General features: G+C 46.5%; 8 protein-coding genes across 8 annotated transcripts; 6 read left to right on the top strand and 2 right to left on the bottom strand.

Moving 5' to 3' along the window:
* Positions 1–842: 842 nt before the first annotated feature.
* Positions 843–1,378, top strand: N7537_008452 (uncharacterized protein; the record flags this gene model as incomplete). The annotated part of the gene is made up of 2 exons (XM_056899507.1): positions 843–858; positions 1,020–1,378. The coding sequence occupies 2 exons, from the start codon at positions 843–845 to the stop codon at positions 1,376–1,378; spliced, it is 375 nt and encodes a 124-aa protein (XP_056751583.1).
* Positions 1,379–2,196: 818 nt separating this feature from the next.
* On the top strand, positions 2,197–3,159 carry N7537_008453 (acyl-CoA thioesterase; the record flags this gene model as incomplete). The annotated part of the gene is made up of 1 exon (XM_056899508.1): positions 2,197–3,159. One exon carries the CDS (start codon positions 2,197–2,199, stop codon positions 3,157–3,159), a length of 963 nt encoding a protein of 320 aa, XP_056751584.1.
* A 2,381-nt stretch (positions 3,160–5,540) lies between these two features.
* On the top strand, positions 5,541–7,497 carry N7537_008454 (Ser/Thr protein phosphatase family protein; the record flags this gene model as incomplete). The annotated part of the gene is made up of 2 exons (XM_056899509.1): positions 5,541–5,757; positions 5,813–7,497. The coding sequence occupies 2 exons, from the start codon at positions 5,541–5,543 to the stop codon at positions 7,495–7,497; spliced, it is 1,902 nt and encodes a 633-aa protein (XP_056751585.1).
* Positions 7,498–9,048: 1,551 nt separating this feature from the next.
* On the top strand, positions 9,049–9,588 carry N7537_008455 (uncharacterized protein; the record flags this gene model as incomplete). The annotated part of the gene is made up of 1 exon (XM_056899510.1): positions 9,049–9,588. The coding sequence occupies one exon, from the start codon at positions 9,049–9,051 to the stop codon at positions 9,586–9,588; it is 540 nt and encodes a 179-aa protein (XP_056751586.1).
* A 1,600-nt stretch (positions 9,589–11,188) lies between these two features.
* On the top strand, positions 11,189–12,703 carry N7537_008456 (cytochrome P450; the record flags this gene model as incomplete). Its single annotated transcript, XM_056899511.1, has 1 exon — positions 11,189–12,703. The coding sequence occupies one exon, from the start codon at positions 11,189–11,191 to the stop codon at positions 12,701–12,703; it is 1,515 nt and encodes a 504-aa protein (XP_056751587.1).
* A 1,762-nt stretch (positions 12,704–14,465) lies between these two features.
* Positions 14,466–15,208, bottom strand: N7537_008457 (uncharacterized protein; the record flags this gene model as incomplete). Its single annotated transcript, XM_056899512.1, has 4 exons — positions 14,466–14,566; positions 14,631–14,758; positions 14,811–14,972; positions 15,033–15,208. 4 exons carry the CDS (start codon positions 15,206–15,208, stop codon positions 14,466–14,468), a joined length of 567 nt encoding a protein of 188 aa, XP_056751588.1.
* A 642-nt stretch (positions 15,209–15,850) lies between these two features.
* N7537_008458 (uncharacterized protein) lies at positions 15,851–17,126 on the bottom strand (the record flags this gene model as incomplete). Its single annotated transcript, XM_056899513.1, has 2 exons — positions 15,851–16,912; positions 16,965–17,126. 2 exons carry the CDS (start codon positions 17,124–17,126, stop codon positions 15,851–15,853), a joined length of 1,224 nt encoding a protein of 407 aa, XP_056751589.1.
* A 546-nt stretch (positions 17,127–17,672) lies between these two features.
* N7537_008459 (RraA family protein) lies at positions 17,673–19,049 on the top strand (the record flags this gene model as incomplete). The annotated part of the gene is made up of 1 exon (XM_056899514.1): positions 17,673–19,049. The coding sequence occupies one exon, from the start codon at positions 17,673–17,675 to the stop codon at positions 19,047–19,049; it is 1,377 nt and encodes a 458-aa protein (XP_056751590.1).
* Positions 19,050–19,075: the final 26 nt, after the last annotated feature.

Genomic DNA, 19,075 nt, shown 5'->3' on the forward strand with positions numbered 1-19,075 from the left:
TTTGAGTTACACACTCTCGAAGGGAACACGGATGGCCCCATCTTCCACCAGAATCCTAAATGCCCGGAGTGATTTCTCCTCCCGTTTCCACCATTGCAATCACACCAACCCGTCGACCTACAATTTGTCGCCTCTTGTCTCGAATAAGGATTTTCTCTTTCAACCAACCCAGAGATCGTCAATCAGAGGACAAAGTGTTTGTGGCCACGCCACCACCGCGGTTGGCACATTCGTCTTTCTACTTGAGGTTTCAGTTATCAGGCTACCCTCGCGGCTGGCGACTTCTACTAGTGCCAAAGTAACGAAAGACAAAGCCACAGGGAGCATATCAGATCACATAAGAAATCGAAATGTTATCACCATTGATATATTGTATCTAATAAATGATAGAAAGGTCCAGGCACGGTTTAGCTGATCCGGAAAGCGAAGGGCACCTCCAACCGATCGGAAGGGATGATAACACTTTCGAGGCATATATGCGCTCCAAATCCATAATCCTGACTGATATTACCCGCGTCCATAATAGTTCCAAAGGCCATGGACAGAGCGCCTCTTCGATAGGGGATGGGAGGCCCGGAAATAGGCGTCACTTCTAGTCGGTCTTGTTGGGTTCCCTTGCTCGAAGGTTTTATACGAAGAGTCTCTATATTGGATGGTTTCACCAGCTCTGGGAATTCCAGCAACTCAAACACCACTCTTTTATCCAGATCGCCGCTTTTTCTCTCGGGGACCTAGTCATCATCCTGCGGTTCACTCGGTTTATCGGATAAGGCAGGTACGCTCACGACAATGCAAAGATATACAGTCTACAGGTGTACAGCCTGTCAACTGAGTAAGATACAATGGCGGCGGAAGGATGTCAGTGTGTTGTTAAAACCCCATCGCGTGTACCTGGTGACCCATACTAGCTGCTAAAACTCTACACAATATAGGCAGATCAGCCGTCAGGGCGTTGTTGGACGAGAAATTCGAGGTCATTGCACTCACTCGAGAATCATCTAAAGATATTTAACCTCCAGATGTGAGACACATCAAGATTGACTACTCTAAGGAATCACTACGCGATGCATTCAAAGATCAAGATGCGGTCATAAGCACGATTTCTAGCACCCCCCCCCCAAGAGGTCTATCCGCCATATCCGCCGCCGTGAAAGTCTTCTTCCCATCCAAGTTTGGTATTGACACTTCGGATAGTTCGGCGTCTGAGTATGTTCCATTCCTCGTGGATAAGCTCCAAACCGTCGACTACCTTAAGGTTCCGCAAGACAAGGTCTCTCGGACAGCAGTGATCACGGGATCTATGTTCGACTGGAGCTGGAATGTCCCCGGATTTGGACGCTTGAATGTGCCTGCGGGTACTGTTACGGTATTTGATTGAGGCGATATTTCCTATGAAGCCATAAGCCTTGGTCAAGGTTGGAAGAGCAATCGCACGATCTTTGGAAAGCCCAGACCTAACCAAAAATCAATATATTTATATCAATACTTTCACTGTCACGTAAAATAAAGTTGTCTGCCCTTACGAATAAGAAATTCGCGCTTCCTAAAGACATTATTAAAAATCGGGCTACCATAGTGAAAGGAAAACAACCACTTGGTACCTCGTCTATAATTGCTGGATTTATACTTGGGAGGGGAGGATTTGCAGATTATTCTAAGATGAAAGAGCTATAGGAGGCCCTATGGCTACCGTAAGAGGACTTGGGTGTATTCGTGAGAGAATACGTGGCAGGAGGAACTAAGAGATAGGGAGAAAGCTTAATACGTTCTTGCTTTTTTGTTTGAAATAGTATCAATGAAAATTTTGAGAAATATTTCTAGTGACATATCAATATCCCTAACGTAATATTCGAATAAAATACCGGTTTTCTCTTGAGTATCCGTTTTCGGACATCTCGTATCGGAATCCGGCTGAAAGGAAAGTGGATCGATAATCTTTAAACAGAATCCAATGATCTGACATCTCACGTGTAAATAAGATCTCATCTTTCCTTCCTTCTTGATTGTAAATACACCGCAGACGGCTCATTAAGCCGAGATAACTATATCCGTGGGAATTGGCAGATAAGTTTACATTCTTATCTATACAACAAATACTTCATTTTAGATCATCGTCTGTTTACCACCTACTATATATTCTCCACGCGTCAACACTATCTTGAAACACCTCGGTCAATCCAATCATCGGTCACAACCATGGCGACCACTTTAGCTGAGCATATATCGCTGCAGAGGTTGCATGATCATTATGTTTCCACGCACCTTCCCCAAAAGATGGGGAATTCAGCACCTATCGCATACGGAGGGTACGGTATCGCTCTCGCGATACACGCTGCGTATAAGACTACCCCGGATGGATTCCACTTGCACTCGGCGCTTGGGAATTACCTCCGACCAGTAAGCACTGAAACCAATTTGATATGCATACCTGTCAAACTCCGCCAATCGAAGAGCTTTGTGACCTACCGCGTTGCCGTTGAACAAAATGACCCCTCGACTGGCCAACCGTACCTATGCATGGAGCTCCTAGCCGACTTTCACAGGGATGAGCCATCCATTCTCACATTCTCGAGTAAACCCACTCGGAGTTACAGTCACTGGCGAGATTGTGTGCCCTGGGACCGCATTTTAGAGGACTCGGTCAAAGCCGAGAAAATACCAGAGCTGCATTCCAAAGCCTTCAACACTCTATTTGGGCTATTCCGGAACCTCTACGAAGGTCGCCCCTGTCCGGAAGGGGTCACCACTCAAAATTTGATGGGGGTGGCCAAGACGATCAAAACCAGCCAGGAGGAATTGTCTCCAACAGAAAAGTCGTCAGCAGACTGGTTTCGAGTCAAACACCCTCTGCAGACAGAAGGGGAGCAAATAGCCAGCTTGGGGTTCGTTATGGATGGTGTTTTGTCATTTTTGCCTTTGGCACACAACCACATGTTCTTCGATGATGTCGATGTGTGTTCGAGCTTTGATTTTGCTCTGCGGGTCTTTACGCCGCGACCTAAAATGGATGAGTGGCACTTGAGGGAGGCAATCAACCACCATGCTGGAAATGGCCGCACATATAGTGAGAGTAAATTGTGGGATGAGGGAGGGAATTTAGTGGCTTCTATGACACAGCAGTCAATTTTGCGAGTTCCCGCCAAAGCTGCAAGGATTTAAAGTTAGCCGTTATTCCTCCTTAGATTTTCTGTTTGCTCTAGAATATGAAATATTTTAATAGCACCGTATTTCATTATTATATAGTAGAATTCCTTGGACGACTTCCTCTTCATACTCTAATTCTAGTTCAAAAATTCCCTATTGAAGAACTGCCGGGGCTCGTTTGGTGGATGTGAGTCTAGCCGGCACCCTACAGGGTCGTCACTGGTTGCCTTTTGGGTGGTGAATTTCGGTGTTGTCGGCAGGCAGACTGTGAGCATGAGGCTAGATTAGCGGCAAGGAATAGTATAAGTGCCAATTGGTATATAGAAACTACAGGTGTTTATAGGTAGAGATGATTTAAATGCTTGGGTTTATTAAAAATCTTCTGTTTAGCGGGACAGACCCACCTTGGGTAAGGGTGGGCTGGTAAGACAGCTATATAGTATATTTACGTAGTGATAAAGGATAGAAGTGCTGAAGGCAAATATCTACATATGTATATCAATCTATGTATCTCCTGGTTTAGCACACTAACTAAGTGGACCTTGTTTCCGGGCGATCAAGCGTGGGGCATGCATGATTCGGACCCCATACTATGTATCTTAGATGTGTTAGACCAATCTTCATATTTGGAAGTTTTTGACTCCCTCGGTCTCCGAAACCATCGAAGGTAAGGCAATGATCCAGGTATTTCTTGATTTTCGGTGTTGTGAGAGTGAGTAGCGGATATTGGGCTTTAATCTCAGTTGGAAGGTCATTCAAACCACCCTACTCCCATTTTTCGCCTGTGTGGTGGTGTCCAAGATCAACGACTAGTAAAAGCAAGTTGCGTAGTTCAAAACATCAATAAATTTCGAGAAGATCACGATAATCTTCTTTAATCTGTAAAATACGTCTGGCACGCCTCCTTGGATCGGAGCAAACTATGGCTCACTTGGAGTAAAGAAATAACCGGGTGTGCATTGTCTAGGGACGCGGAATATTTAGAAAGTATAGTGGTTTAAGGTATAGACCAAAACCGATATAAGAAAACAGTAATTTATCTTGATGATAGAGTAGCTTTATGATTGAAGTTGTATAAAAGTTAGGTCCAATTGGGTCAAAGTTAAGTTTTACTAGGGCCCTAGTACTAGGTCCGGGTTGGGTTCTGAGGAAGCCTAAGAAAAGCCCTCTATGTTTAGATGTCCTGCGGAATAATAGAATGTGGATATAATTCGAAAATCTAGGAATAGAGGTATAATTTAGCGATTTGCTTCTCTGCTCCTAGGGCTAAGAAAGACACTTATCAAAAATGAGTAACATCTCTTTACTAGATTCTGTTCGTGGTAGCACTATCCGTTGGATTTCATTGTTACTATGCTCCCCGAAATCCACAATATCGGCCATATGCTTCAATATTGGGTCACGCTTTGTACGCATCTTGCTCGTGATAAAGCAAGGCCTAAGAGGTGAAAGTAGAGGGAGAAAGAAGGTTACTTATAGCATTTTTGGTCAGAAATGGGAAATTTACCTTTTGCTGTACGGGCTGAATCCCCGCCCTTGAGTGCCATGAATAAAGCGGCGAGCCGCCCATGCCCGAACCGTGCGTGCTAGATTATTACGGTCATACTTATGCTGTTGTATGTTTTTGTGTTTTTTTTTTCTCTTTTTTTTCGCCTTTATATTTGTAACACACACGCTTTCTGGATGGGATATGTAGTGGCTGGCTACAACCAACATTTAATAGTAGTTAGATTGGGCCTAGCATTCTCGTATGCAAGCAATACAACGCAACACTGTAGAAGAATGCTAGATTTCCATTCTAATCAAGGGTCCATAACATCCTTCTCAACTAGATAATTATATCCTAAAAACTTCCGCCCACCCTTCCTTGGACTTTATGTTCTCCGCCAGATGAAGAACACATATGCGATTATCTTACTTGGGGGGTGGATAAATCTGACGTTGTACATGATGGGGCAACGTGATAGTATGATGCGATGTATAAATTATTACCGCATATGAATATTTTAATGGGGCAACGCGATAGTATGATGCGATGTATAAATTATTACCGCATATGAATATTTTAAAGTCGTACACCGAGAATGCCGAACACGATTATTGGATCTCCTTGCCTATAATATAGGAACTAAGAGGCTGATCTGTGAAACCTCAAGTAGCACAAAAATAATATACATTCGTACCAACTAATATCTGCTATTTATTTAAACCGCCATTTATCGGACCCTGGGCGACCAACCTCTTCAACTACGTGTTTTGGTATTTAGTTTACTTGAGAAATCATGGCAGTGTTGTCTCATTTTCTCAAACTGGCATTTGCCATATCTGCTGTTTCTGCATGTCCTTCTTGCGAGGGAGAAGGGGAGCCGCCGATCTACCCTAGGTTCACGCGTCGCATGCAGCCCGAGTCTCTAGATGCGACAACGCAGCCAAAGGGACCTTTGAACTGGGGAGAAATTAACTTCATTCACACAAGCGACACCCATGGATGGCTGGAAGGGCACGTCAAGGAACGCAATTACGGTGCTGACTGGGGTGACTTTGTGTCCTTTGCGAAGCACATGCAGGACAAAGCGGTAGAGAAAAACGTTGATCTCCTGCTCATTGACACTGGTACGTCGAGGGTGTAACATTTCTGAATTTATGCCAATGAGATATTTACCTGCAGGCGATTTGCATGATGGAAATGGCCTCAGTGATGTAACAACGCCCAACGGCGAGGTCACGAATCCTATCTTCGAAAACATCGACTATGATCTTCTCACACCCGGAAACCATGAGCTAATTGCAGCCGATGTTGCGTACAACACATTCACCAAGTTCTCCAAGGTGTATGGTGACAAGTACCTGACAAGCAATGTTGATATCTGCAATAACTGTCAGAATGGCGAACCAGACGAAAAGGAATGGGTTTCTATGGGCCGCAGATCTCGATATTTCACCACAAAGCAGGGTCTCCGAATTATGGCATTTGGGGTGATCCTTGATGGGACCAATAATAACAAAGACATGACAAGAATCCAGCCAGCTGCTGAAATGATAGAGGAAGACTGGTTTAAGGATGCGATCAATCGCCAGGATATTGATCTGTTTGTGCTTATTGGTCACAACCCCGTCAAGCCTGGAATCCCTAAGAGTGAAAGCAGCTTCCCCCTTCTAATGGACACTCTCCGGACAACGCGACCTGAGATTCCTGTGCAGGGATTCGGGGGTCACACTCACCGCCGTGACTTTCACATCTACGACAATATGTCCTCGGCGATAGAATCCGGCAAATACTGCGATACTGTGGGTTGGGTTTCTTTGGATGGCATCAAATCCCAGCCCGTTCAGAAAAGAGTTGCAAGCCCTGAAGTCAAAAATGTCTTGGTCAATAAAAGCACGATGGTGGAATCGGCCGATGAATCTTGCTCCAAAACGAAAGACTTTGATATGCAGTTAACCCGTCGGTATCTGGATTGGAATCGCCTTACTTTTGCCTACCATGCAACTGGATCCCAGAACATATTGAACACCCCCGAGGGACTCAATGTGACCAAAGGAATTACGGACAGCCGCAATAGTCTCAATTTGACATTTGTGTACGGGTGCGCACCACAGACATACTGCATATCATGCAAGCCATTCGGTGACGAGGGAAACATCTACACTCTGGTGCAGACTGCTGCTGCTGCGACTGTGGTTGACCCAGATCGATCCGCGAAATCAAGGGTGATTATTGTCAACAAAGGAGCCATCCGGTACGACGTGGTTCAAGGTCCATTTACTGTGGATGACGCCTATATCGTCTGCCCGTACACTTCTACCTTCAGATTCCTCGCCGATGTCCCTTATTCTCTGGCTTCGAAAGTCCTAGACAATATAAACAAACCGAAAACCACCACCAAACGATACATGACTGTGGATACCATTTCAAGTAAGATGTTGGGTTACGATGAGTGCAACAATCCCTCGCCTCACAATGGTACCGAGCTTCTCAAGCCAAAATCTCTCTTCCGTCGTGTACTTGACGCAGATACACTAACCCCGGGATATACAACATGTGATGACCTCGGCAATGATGGCGATGACACTCCGCACTCTGAAATCCCGGAATACGCTCAACCAGACCATGTTCAAGCTACCGCTGCGTTCCCACAGGATGGTGAACCAGACAAGGTGGATTTGATTTTCTCTGATTTCCTTGGTTCAAGGATCGTTACCGCGTTAAATTCCGGGAACCCGCCTAAGAATTATACGACGGATGATACTCGTCTTTACCTTCCGGAGGACTTCACGACGAATACCTTCCTTCCCACCTATGCCTCTATGGCCTGGAAAGACAACATCGATGACTGTCCGATTGGAGAATGAGTGATATGGTGTTCCGATGTCCGAGGGGCCTGTTGGATTCAGGACCCACAGGTCTTTCTCCCTGTCTGCTATTCTTCTTATGAGTGTGTTTGAACTCTCAGTATCACATGCTCCATAGTAGTAGTAGACTAGCTCTCTCTCTTTCCTCCTACAACATCATCATACATACAACTACACACCACAATATCACACATTGTACTTTCATGATCTCATCTATTAGATCGTAGATCCTAACAGAGTGCATACACATTCTTCAGAATCAAAGGTCTATAGCGCCATTCTCAACGACAACTCACCTAACTATCGTATTCTATAATTCTATCCTACACATAACCTCGTACATACGACCATAGGGTGTGGAAAACAGGGCTTCCCGTCCGCTCAGCCGTACTTAAGCCACACGCCGGTGAGTTAGTAGTTGGGTGGGTGACCACCAGCGAATCCTCACTGTTGTATGTATTTTTGTTTTTGCTTTCTCCTGCTAAGTACATACTGCCTGTCTTGTCTATCTTCCCGGGCTGTGGGAGGGTGACCCGTGAGGTTGAAGGGCCGTTATCGTGCTTTGCGATTTTGATGAAGCGCTATGTTCTTCTGACGAGTTAATAGCGCCATTACGCGAAATTTCAGGAACACTTGGTTTGTTTACAAGCAGCCTACCTAGCCATAGTCTTCCCTAGGCCTGTGAAACCTCCATTGCTCTCCTCGGCCACATGCTCTTCCAGCCGTTTGATATAGGAGCATACCTTTCTTCCTAGACTACTAAAGAAGCCCCAGCTTCTGCGTGGGTAGCTTTGCAGAAACGGGCAGTTGGAGTTTTCGGCGCTCTCCTATTTTTCCCAAGTTCGGCCTGAGTGCCATCCTGTGGTTCGGCATCGGTGGCTTTTACTTCATCTTTCAAGACACCACCTGCATGCAACCTGTTTTCCATTTATTTCCATTTATTCCCCTTCTCAAATATCTTCATTTAGCTATGTATCCTACTTTTTTCTAGCTTCCTAGCCTTCTGAAATTTCTTCACAGGAGCTCGATCTTTCCTAAACGGTTCCCTGAATCCTCCGCATGAACCACAAGCTCGATCAAAGCAGAACTTAGCAAGCCACCAGTTGCTCTGGTCTGGCCCTCTTCCCCACCGACAGATTCCCTTTGCCGGCTGGGCCTATGTGTAGGAGAGAAATGATAGGATTTCCTATCGCTAGATCGAGAACGTTCTCGGGTAACTTCGCGTCCCCACTCGTCGACCCCCAAAGGCCACTCCGCTTCCCCAAGAAGGTATGTAATTACCTAAATTGCCATTAATATCTGCAGCCCAATGTTGTTAGCCAGCTGGCCTGATTATTCTCGCGTTGATCTCAAAGAAAATTCAGTGTGGCGCGCCGGGATACCATACGCCATATATGTATCTCCTGGAGTAGACAAACGCGATCAAGACTGACTAGAAGTGTCGCTGTCCGAGGAAAACGCCCTCGGTGTATGACGGCAGTGTGTTTGGTCTGTGAAGGAGCGACGGGGATCAGACATCGAGGATTTTGGGGGGCGGGCGCATAGCTCAGCATGGCGAGATTGCTCAAAATTAAAAAGAGGAACATCGTGTTGGTTAAACCGCGGGATTGGGAGGTCCAGAATATCACCTATGTTCCAATCGCCTATAGCCGGGGGCACGGCGGGTCGGGCTTCCGACACCTCGACCACCGGCGTAAGCTGGGGGAGGGTCTGATCGTTACGGCCAGTGCTAACCTGTCGGGAATGAACATGTTCTTGCAACAATTCCAAGCGGTCGTCCTCCTGGGGTGTCCCTCCCAAGGCGCTCGCAGGTCTTTTATGGCTCTTCTCCTCTCCCTCGCGTTTTCATTTCCCATGTGGCTGCCACGCTTGGCAGGCCTCCTCTCAGCCAGTCTTGCCGGACAATCATTACGCGATGGCAGACTCCAGATACACTGTCGATTCAATCTCTGGCATCTCGCACACACATTGGTGTTCTCCAGTTTCGTGCAACGTGGCTTTTGGTTATGGCACTGGTTGCAGGCAGCCCGGCGAAAAAATGTATTCACGATGACTCCTAAATGGAGCGATGGGGCTGAGAGAGCATTGTGAAAGAACACCTTTCAAAATCCAAGATAAGTCATTCAAAGAATAGGCTTCATGAGCAAGTAAGTGATCTTATAGGAAAGGTTACAAATAGTGGATTCGATTCCACAAGAAAGACCACCGCTCCCGTTATGGGGTGTGAGGGAGGGTCCCAAAGGGCCAACACCTCATCCACAGTACTAACTAAACATTGGAACCTGTCAGACTGGGATATGGCCCCCCCTAGGCCCTAAACAGGAACCGAGGTTTTTGTTATGGTCTAGTGGTAAAATAGGCTGTATTTTTCCCACAGAACCTTCCAAGGTTAGAAGGACTATATATTATGTAATCTTAACTTTTACCACGCCGTAGGATATTTTGAATTTTTAGCTTTCTTTTCCTCAGCCACACTCACGTTGGGAGACATTTTTATTGAGAATCTCAGTTAATTATTAGTAATCAATATAGAATCGGCCAACACGAACCCTATGATTCGCCATTGTAGTTCTTACATGTAAGAACCGTTACTCCTACTGAAGCTATTGTCACCAATTTCTACATACAATCTATATCACGTTGTATTGGAGGAATGTATTTCAATTCGGACTGTATCCAGTCGCTTCAATTACCTACGGGCGACGACCAAAAACTTTAGTCCTATTGGCTATTACTGCTAGCAAAAGTTTATCTAGATAAAGTTCGTCTCCATATAATAGCCGAGGACTCGTGTTCTGGGGTGTCAGGACCCCGGGGGTGAATTCTACCTACATACAGGGACGGAGGCACGCTAGGACAGCCTTGTTGGAGGCCTTCAGCTTCAGCGCGGATCATCTGGCACATTCACCTGTGAAATATGGACGGTAGGCCTAAGAGCCTTTATGCAACGCCGTCAATGATTGGGTCACCGTTTATATAGAATTAGACGTCTTCAGGCTAGTTGTAGTTGCATAAGTGGACCCCAAGTCAAATGATATTGCTGGCGCTCACGGCCACGGCGCAACGCCATGTTGCGTAACCCTACATCCCGCTAATTCCTTGAGGATAGAAATCATGTTGAGCAAAAGAACACCTGAGGTCATAGACACGGCACGAAGGTATAAGTTGCAAGACTATTTAGGTGGCTCCAACCAATCCATATACTGTTATCATGTGTGGTGCCTATTACAGAAAGTGAGTCTGATCACCACTACCTCCTTGTAGAAAAGAGTGCGAAAGTGTATCCCGGCCAGGGGTCGGAAACTAATATTAGTAATATTGATCCCTGAATGTGTCTGGATATATGAATACCTGAATTACCATAACAAACCTTAGTTCCCGTTTAGGGCCTAGGGGGAGCCATATCCCAGTCTGACACAAGCACCAATATTAGTAATAATTAGTTTTCGATCCCTGGCCCCGTCGCACAAGAGTGCCTCTGTGGTGTGATAGGGATATTAAGGTTCTACTAAAGGGTTCCAAACGGCCCCGGGTGTCCTGTTTTCCCTAATAGCACTACACACATTACACACCACGAAACTTCTATAAGTAGGTAACTATGGCCATAGTTTCTATTTTGGTTCCTCTTCTAATTCCAGCCTCCACAGCCTTCCTGGGCAGTTTAATACAATACACTCAATATATATCAGAGATGTCTATATTATCCTTTGGCACTCTCCTCTCTCTCTTCATTCCACTTGCTTTATATTCCGTCGCGTTAGTCCTCTATCGTGTATATCTGCACCCGTTGGCAAAGTTTCCTGGCTGGAAGCTCCATGCAGCCAGTGCCATTCCTTGTGCCTACTCCATGGTGAAAGGCCGCCTCCCATTCCAAAACAGACTCTTACACGAAATATATGGGCCTGTTATACGCATCTCCCCGAACGAGCTTAGCTTTAACAGTGCCCAAGCATGGGAGGATATCTACGGCTTCAAGCCAGCGGGCCATTCCAGGCTACCACGGGACCCCATTCATATTGGATCAGTGGATCCGCTTAACGGCATGTATCCCATGACCTTGCTGAACGGTGCCGAGCATGGCCGGCAACGCCGGGCGTGGTCCTATGGATTCTCCGACAGAGCATTGCGAGAGAATGAGGAGCAGATCAAAGGCCATTTAGTTAAGCTCATCAACCATCTACGACAGCGAGAAGGCGAAGAAGTGAATCTCTCCCGTTGGCTCAGCATGACGACGTTCGAAATTGTTGGCGATCTTACCTTCGGAGAGCCGTTCGGCTGCTTAGGAAAAGAAAATGACGAATCATGGTACAAGTTGAACTATGCAACATTCAGAATGGCCGCCTTAGAGCAGGCTACCCGTCGCTTAGCTGAAGCTAACTCATGGGGGCAACGGTTCTTGATGGCATTAATCCCCTATTCATGGAGACAGTTACGATATGACCATTTGGCTTACAGTCGCGACAAGGTACTGCGACGTCTGGAAAATGAGGATCCTAAACGAGCAGACTTCATTGGCTATACTCTCAAGCATCGAAACCAATTTAAGTTAAATGATGCTGAGATCATCGTGAACGGGGCCACGTTTATTGCAGCTGGAAGCGAGACCCTATCCAATCTTCTTTCTGGCCTAGTCGCACAGTTACTTTACAACCCTGAAAAATACGAAAAGCTGCGCCACGAGATCCGTTCATCCTTCAGTAAGTCTGAGTGGATCAATCACGACCAAGCCATTAAACTCCCTTATTTGAGCGCTTGCATAGAAGAGGCTCTTCGATTGAAACCTCCAGTTGGCGAGGGCCTTCTACGACATGTACCTAAAGAGGGAGCCGTGATCGATGGACATTGGATCCCAGGAGGCACGTCAGTGTCAGTTGACCCGTGGGCTGCGTCACATAATGAAGGCAACTTCCGGGACTGTGATGACTTTGTCCCCGAGCGATGGTTAGCAGACAAAGAACAATACTTTACAGGCGATAAGCGAAATGCCATGCAGCCTTTCTCGCTTGGGCCTCAAGGGTGTCTCGGGAAACAGTTAGCCTACATGGAGATGAGGCTAGTTATGTGCTATTTAATTTGGAACTTCGACATCAAGAGCACGGATGGAGCATGGCAATGGGACCCCGCTGGGCAGATGAAGAATCTCAGGATTTATGTCGTGTGGAAAAAGCCACCATTGAATGTGAGGCTGAAGTCATTCACTGTCTAAAGCCACCATCATCACATACAGTTAGGTGGAATCCCATACGCGGCCTTGATCGCCTGGTTCGAGTAGGTTTTAATCGGGTCATTCCGGCTGGCTGCAAAAGATGGAAGGCCAAGTGAAATGGGGAGACTGTACCGCTTTATGGAAATTGGTTGAATGAACAAGTCTGGAGCGCGGCTGGATCCTGGCCTTAAGTATGATGCGTACTTATCTCGGTATTTGAATTATTTATACGGCCGCTTTGTTTCTTGTGTTTATAAGTGCTGGGAAATATGATGGCGACAATAGCAGCATGTTGAATTATTTCTTGATTTCTCCATCATTCATTTATGAGTTGCATTAGAAGGGGCTGTCTGCCACTGCTCCGGTGGCATGCCAAGTAGGATATAACAGAGTTTGATTCGACAGCGGGGAGCTTAGAGAGATTGGTGCGTAATACCAAATCTACACAACAATAACGGGTGACTCAACCCGACCGAGGCCACGTGGAGAGAGATCCATCGTTATGAAGCTTAGACAGGCGACAACGGATCATGATATACCAAGTTCAGTGTCGAGTGACCAGTTATCTGAATCCCTCATGATGCAGATGTCCGCTGCAGTTCAGATGTAGGATAGACTAGTATACAACTGGGTACGGCCGAAGAATGGCATGGTCAGGTCGAGCACCATACCCTCAATATGCAAAAGGTGGTAGCGGATCGAATAGAGACTTCAACATAAAATTTAGTATTCAGCGCTATGTTCTAGGTATTCCGATGATTCGACTAGATCTGGGAACTAATTTGTGGGAACGGCCCTTTTGATTATTCAATATCATTATCAGATTCATCTCAAAGCGAGGAGAGGCACTTAGCATGCATCTACTGTATTTTTTTCTCGGCTCTCTATTCGAACATATGCTTAGGTGGACTGGCGATATTAAAATTACGACGGCACTTCACCAATAAATATGCTAGCGCCTCTAGGACTAGAAGTTTGTCTTGCTGATCACTGAATAGGTCAATCTAAGTTTCCTAATCTCATCACGAAAGGATAATGACCAAAAATATTGAGTTTGTCTTAGACTGCTGCGATAGCGGCTAGGTGATCGAAGAACTGTAGGGGAACTACCTCTGATCCTAGCTTCGAGCATATTTTCACTCGTTATAAGAAATACAAAAGGAAATTTATTCCACTGCGGCATTCGGCATATAATGACAGAAAGCTGGTGTACGAACAATGTATGGTATAAATGACCAATGTTGAAAAACTCCAACTAACTAAAATGACAAAACCCGTTAACTATTTCAACAATCTGTGTGGACCATGATGACTAACTGTAATATGCACTTTTGTATGGTATGTCTGGTACCTAATGTCACATGATGTTTCCGGTATATTACCTGGTTTCTACCATGTATTCGGACTTGGTATTCGACATATAATTAAAACGTAAGAGTGGTCCAAAACATACTGGAATACCATTGATGTGTCCATGAACAATGCATTGGTTTTCTATGTTCGGCTGTCGTGTACTAGCCGATGACCCTTTACTGTGAAAAGAAAATTGACCATCAAAAAGAAGCGAAGTTTCAATAAATTCATTCGTCCTAAATGTCTTCCCGAATTCACCTCGTTTCAATATTCCCCTCTGTATGACAAGCTCCCCGGGGGCTATAATGCAACTTCAATCTCCACAAGCTCAGAGCCTCTAAAGGTTCCCTATTAAACAGACCGATCATGACTAGCTGCCGTTTTAACGGTATTCCTAAACCCTCACTGTTTAGATAGGAGTAATATCCACCCAAAACCTGGTATCGTCGGATTTGTAAGCCGAGTTACTGTCAATCTGCTGCTGGATCCAGTACACAGCATTCTTATAATCTATATAAGATGTGTTAGACTTCCTGCATGAGAATATTAATCACCGGAATGGGAATAGCCATACTGTTGATATCGGCTGTGTTAGGATCTGCTAGCCCACTTGCACCAAAACGGTGCCCCGCGAACCATCGGTCTATTCCGTAATAATTCTGGCAGTCCCAGCGAGAGGCAACATCCGCGTAGACGTTTTGGCTAGGCCTGTTAGTGGATTTATTTTGTTGATACAAATTAATGGAAATATTACTTGAGTAGAGCCCCGTTATTCCACGAGCTCTCCGGCTGGCCAGCCAGTCCGTATCGGGTTGCGCACACTCGAAGCATTCCCCAGTTCTGCTTGAAAAGACCAAAATTGGATGCGTCTTCGGTCTTTCCGTCACCGTAGGTATAATCAGTCGTCAGTGTTTTGCTGTATCCGTTAGTAGTTTGTATCTAAAAGTGCAAAATTTGTAGGGAAATAGGTTTTTACGTTTCAAGCATGGCGATAGCAAGGTCCAGAGTATTGCCACCTGCATTCAGTATGGCTTGCTTGTGAGAGCCGATACCAGGGACATTCTCGGATCCGCGGTCTGCTCTCTTGTCGAGGGGGCTTGCAAAAACTCCCGAGACAGACAGACAAGCAAGTATAAAAATGGTGGCTTTCATCGTTAGAGTTAATTCTGAAATAGTAAAAAAAAGGCTAGGTTAAGGTAGATGTTGTTTAGTTCGGTTGTATAGGCGATTATTAATTCATTTACCGTGAGCAGGATGATGCCTTTTATAACCCGCCACATGCTCAGACTTGACCCTCGTAAGCATCGGTAACTCCCGTGTCATATCCATCATCCCGTTCCATTTCTAGACTCCGCATTCCGGAGCGAATTTTTCTCTGCTTTGATGCCATGATGTTGCCCACAATCGTTGTTCAGCCCATTAAGTGTTGTATCTTTCTCACCCCGTGCCCTTTCTGGACTCAGGAACCCGGAGCCAGTCGCTTACTTCTGTCCTGATCTCATGAGGTTAGCCACAATTGTCCTTAATTCAGTTAAGTGTTGACTTTTCAGTCCAACTAGTAGTATATGAAGGTTCGCGAAATTGCTTATGTAGCAGCGACAGATAGAGTTAAGAAGCGGAAGGCCCGGCCCCCTAGGTACCGTTCGAGAAACAGCGGATTTTCTTTTAATGGCGCGGAACCATTTAATGGGAAATCAATAGAGAGCCTGGAAAGTGGAAAAAAATGTCACTGCCGAATACCACTCTGACCTAGGATAGACTGGCTACCGCGGTTGTGGTCTTGGTTTCAAAGAACTAAACACAACCAGTTTTGACGACTTCACCAACAGCATGCACCACATAGTCGATGTTACCCTCATTCAGTCCACACACACTCATCCGACCTGAGGGCAACAGATAGACATGAAAATCCCTTTGAAGTCGAAACACCTGCTTCGCCGTCAACCCCGTATAGCTGAACATCCCAATTTGCTTCTCAACATGTGACCAATCCTCCAGCGTCTCCTTCTCCAGCCGTTGCCTCAGCAAACCCCTCATCCTCTGGATACGTGAGCTCATCGTATTCAAGTCTGCTTTCCACTGGGCCCTCAGACCCTGATCCCCAAGGACAGTCTCAACAATACTCGCCCCAAATCGCGGTGGATTGGAATACTCCGTTCTCGAAATCAACATCAGTTCAGATAGCGCACCCTTTGCTGAAAGATGCCGCGGTACAACCAGATGCAGAGCACCCACACGCTCGCCGTACAAACCAAAGTTCTTCGAGAACGACTGAGCAACACACAGGCCGGGATGCGTCTCAGATGAGAGGACATTCTCTACAAAATGACGAACCGCCCACGTATCGCCGTCAACATCACCCGTTGCGAAGCCTTGGTACGCACTGTCGAAGACTGTGAAGACTTTTTTCCGCTGGACGAGATCAGAAACCTTTATCCACTGGGCCCTTGAGAAGTCCACGCCGGTGGGATTATGCGCGCAGGCTTGCAGGATGACGACGTCGTTGGGTTCGGCATGGCCCAAGGTATCTAATACCCCGGTTATATCTACCTCTCTTGTGTCAGGGGAGAAGTACGAATACTCTACAATCGGAACCCCGGTCATCTTCCAGATAGACTTGTGATTGACCCACGTTGGGGAGGGGATGAAGACACGATTTGGGCGGAGATGGCGGGCTAGAAATATGGCTGCGAGGTGGTTTGCGCCTGTGCCGGAAACCGTTTGGATTGATGCTGCGTTGTCTTGGAGGCTGGAAGCAATGGAGCCGAAGATGAGGTCCTTTGCCAGGTTGGTGAAGGTTGGCGAGCCTGCTATGCCCAGGTATTCGTGGGTAGTTTTGCTAAGGCGTTGCTTTGCCTATTTTCATTGTTAATGGCTGTTTTACTCTGCAAATTGATTTTGGCAGTACCTCTTTGACGCTTGGCAGGATCCAAGGCTCTCCATTCTCGTTGCGATATGCTCCGGCGATTAGTGAAACTTTCTTTGGGTGAGGGTCTGCCTCAAACTCGGCCATCAGACCGAAGGCAATGTCCGCGGGGGAAACCTGGAGGTCAAGATATTGCTTCGCCATTTTTGAGCTTGGTCTTTGAGGTGGCGGTGTTTTTGAAGCCGGTGGTCCCTATTGAAGGTGGGGTTGACTAGGTTGCACTGTAGAGCCGAAAAAGTGCCTTGGTACGTAGGTGAATGTGGAGAGGATGATCTATTAAAAATAATGATGTTTGGACACCAAATGTGTGCTTGCACCGTGTACTTGGGCAACGATTATAACGTTCGGTTCGAAACGGCATAGTCACCAGTTGCCGAGTCATCAACTCGGGATGGTGATATTTATCGCTGTCGACCAGCTTTGTCGATAAATTGACGAAACAATCCAGGGGGCTAATGTCGGCGAATACTCCATGTACCGATTTGGGTGTTCAATGTCCATATTATGTACGTGTCTATAGAAGAAGCCGAATAAATTAAAGTGCGAGCGTGTCCAAATCGGTGAAATAGTATCTTACCGACATCCATGAATGAGCGCTCAATACTTCGCCTTTGGAAGTTAATATAAACCATTTATCTTCGACGGTTATTCAATATTTCTATTATTCACTCAATTATCACAATTGACATAATGAGCCAGTCTAGCATTTTGGACCGACTTTCAGCGCTCGACACCAATACAGTGTCTGATGCCTTGGATTTTCTCGGTCTCAAAGGAGCCACATACGGCTTACGACAACTCTGGGACTGTCCAAAGATTGTCGGACGCGCCAGTACAGTGAAACTGGGCCCGAAGACTGATGCTTCTCCCACAGCTCATCTACTCACCCCGGTCATAGATGCGGTAACTACGGACGATCGCATTCTCGTCATCTCCGGTGGCATCGATGGCGTCTCATGCTGGGGTGATATCATTGCCAATGCCTCGAAAGTGAGGCGCATTCGTGGAACCATCATCGATGGCATGAGTCGTGACATCGACGGCAGCCGCGATCTCAGCTATCCCCTTTACGGTCGTGGCGTGACAATGATAAGCGCGCGCAACCGCCTGGTCCAAGTTGACTCTGGCTCACCGTTGCAGATGCGGGGTGTCACCGTCAACCAGGACGACTATGTGATTGCCGATCGCTGCGGGACAGTGTTCGTCCCCGCCAAGAGCATTGAAGAGGTCCTGGACTATGGCGAGCGGATCGACCGTCGTCAGACCCTTATGGTTCAGGCTGTTCGAGCTGGTCACCCGGTGTCCGAGGTTATGCACGACACGCAATTCGAAGCCATTCGCGAGCGTAAATCGTCACAGTTATTCGCGGCAGCCGCGCCGTCCTTCAAAGGAAACCCAAAGAAAGCTAGCCTTGAGGACCAAGAGTTGGTAGCGCTGTTTGCCAATTTAGATACCCCTGCGGTCTCTGACGCACTTGATAACCTTGGAATTTCTGGACAAGCGTTTGGTATTATGCCTTTGGCAAATTACAACAAGATTACCGTCGGCCCAGCCTTCACCGTACGTTACGTACCTGCCAGCGACCCACCAGGAAGTGTTGGTGATTTCATTGACGATGTTGCCGTGGGCGATGTTGTAGTCATCGATAATGGTGGTCGCACAGATTGTACTGTTTGGGGCGATATCATGACTCAATACGCCGGTTTACGGGGCATTGCTGGATCAGTTATCGACGGTGTGTGCCGAGATGTGAACCGGGCGATAAACGATGACTACCCGCTCTTTACTGCTGGGCGTTGGATGCGAACCGGAAAGGATCGGGTTCAAATGGGAGGTGTTAACCAGTCGATTGGTATCGGCAAGGTTCGTGTCGAGCCTCGCGATATTGTTGTTGCCGATGCAAATGGTGTCGTTGTTGTTCCTCGAGATCGAGCCCGCGAGGTGGCCAAAGTAGCACGAAAGGTTGAGAAAAGCGAAGCTAGTATTCGGGAAATGATCGCTGGCGGAGCCACAATCGCTAAGGCGCGAGAGCAGCTCGGTTATCATACACTACAGCGTAAAGGATAAGGATTAGCTGAAAATTTCATCAGGGG

This window comes from Penicillium hordei (assembly GCF_028827395.1).
Source record: "Penicillium hordei strain IBT 12815 chromosome Unknown utg000004l_segment0_segment0, whole genome shotgun sequence".
Lineage (NCBI taxonomy): Eukaryota > Fungi > Ascomycota > Eurotiomycetes > Eurotiales > Aspergillaceae > Penicillium > Penicillium hordei.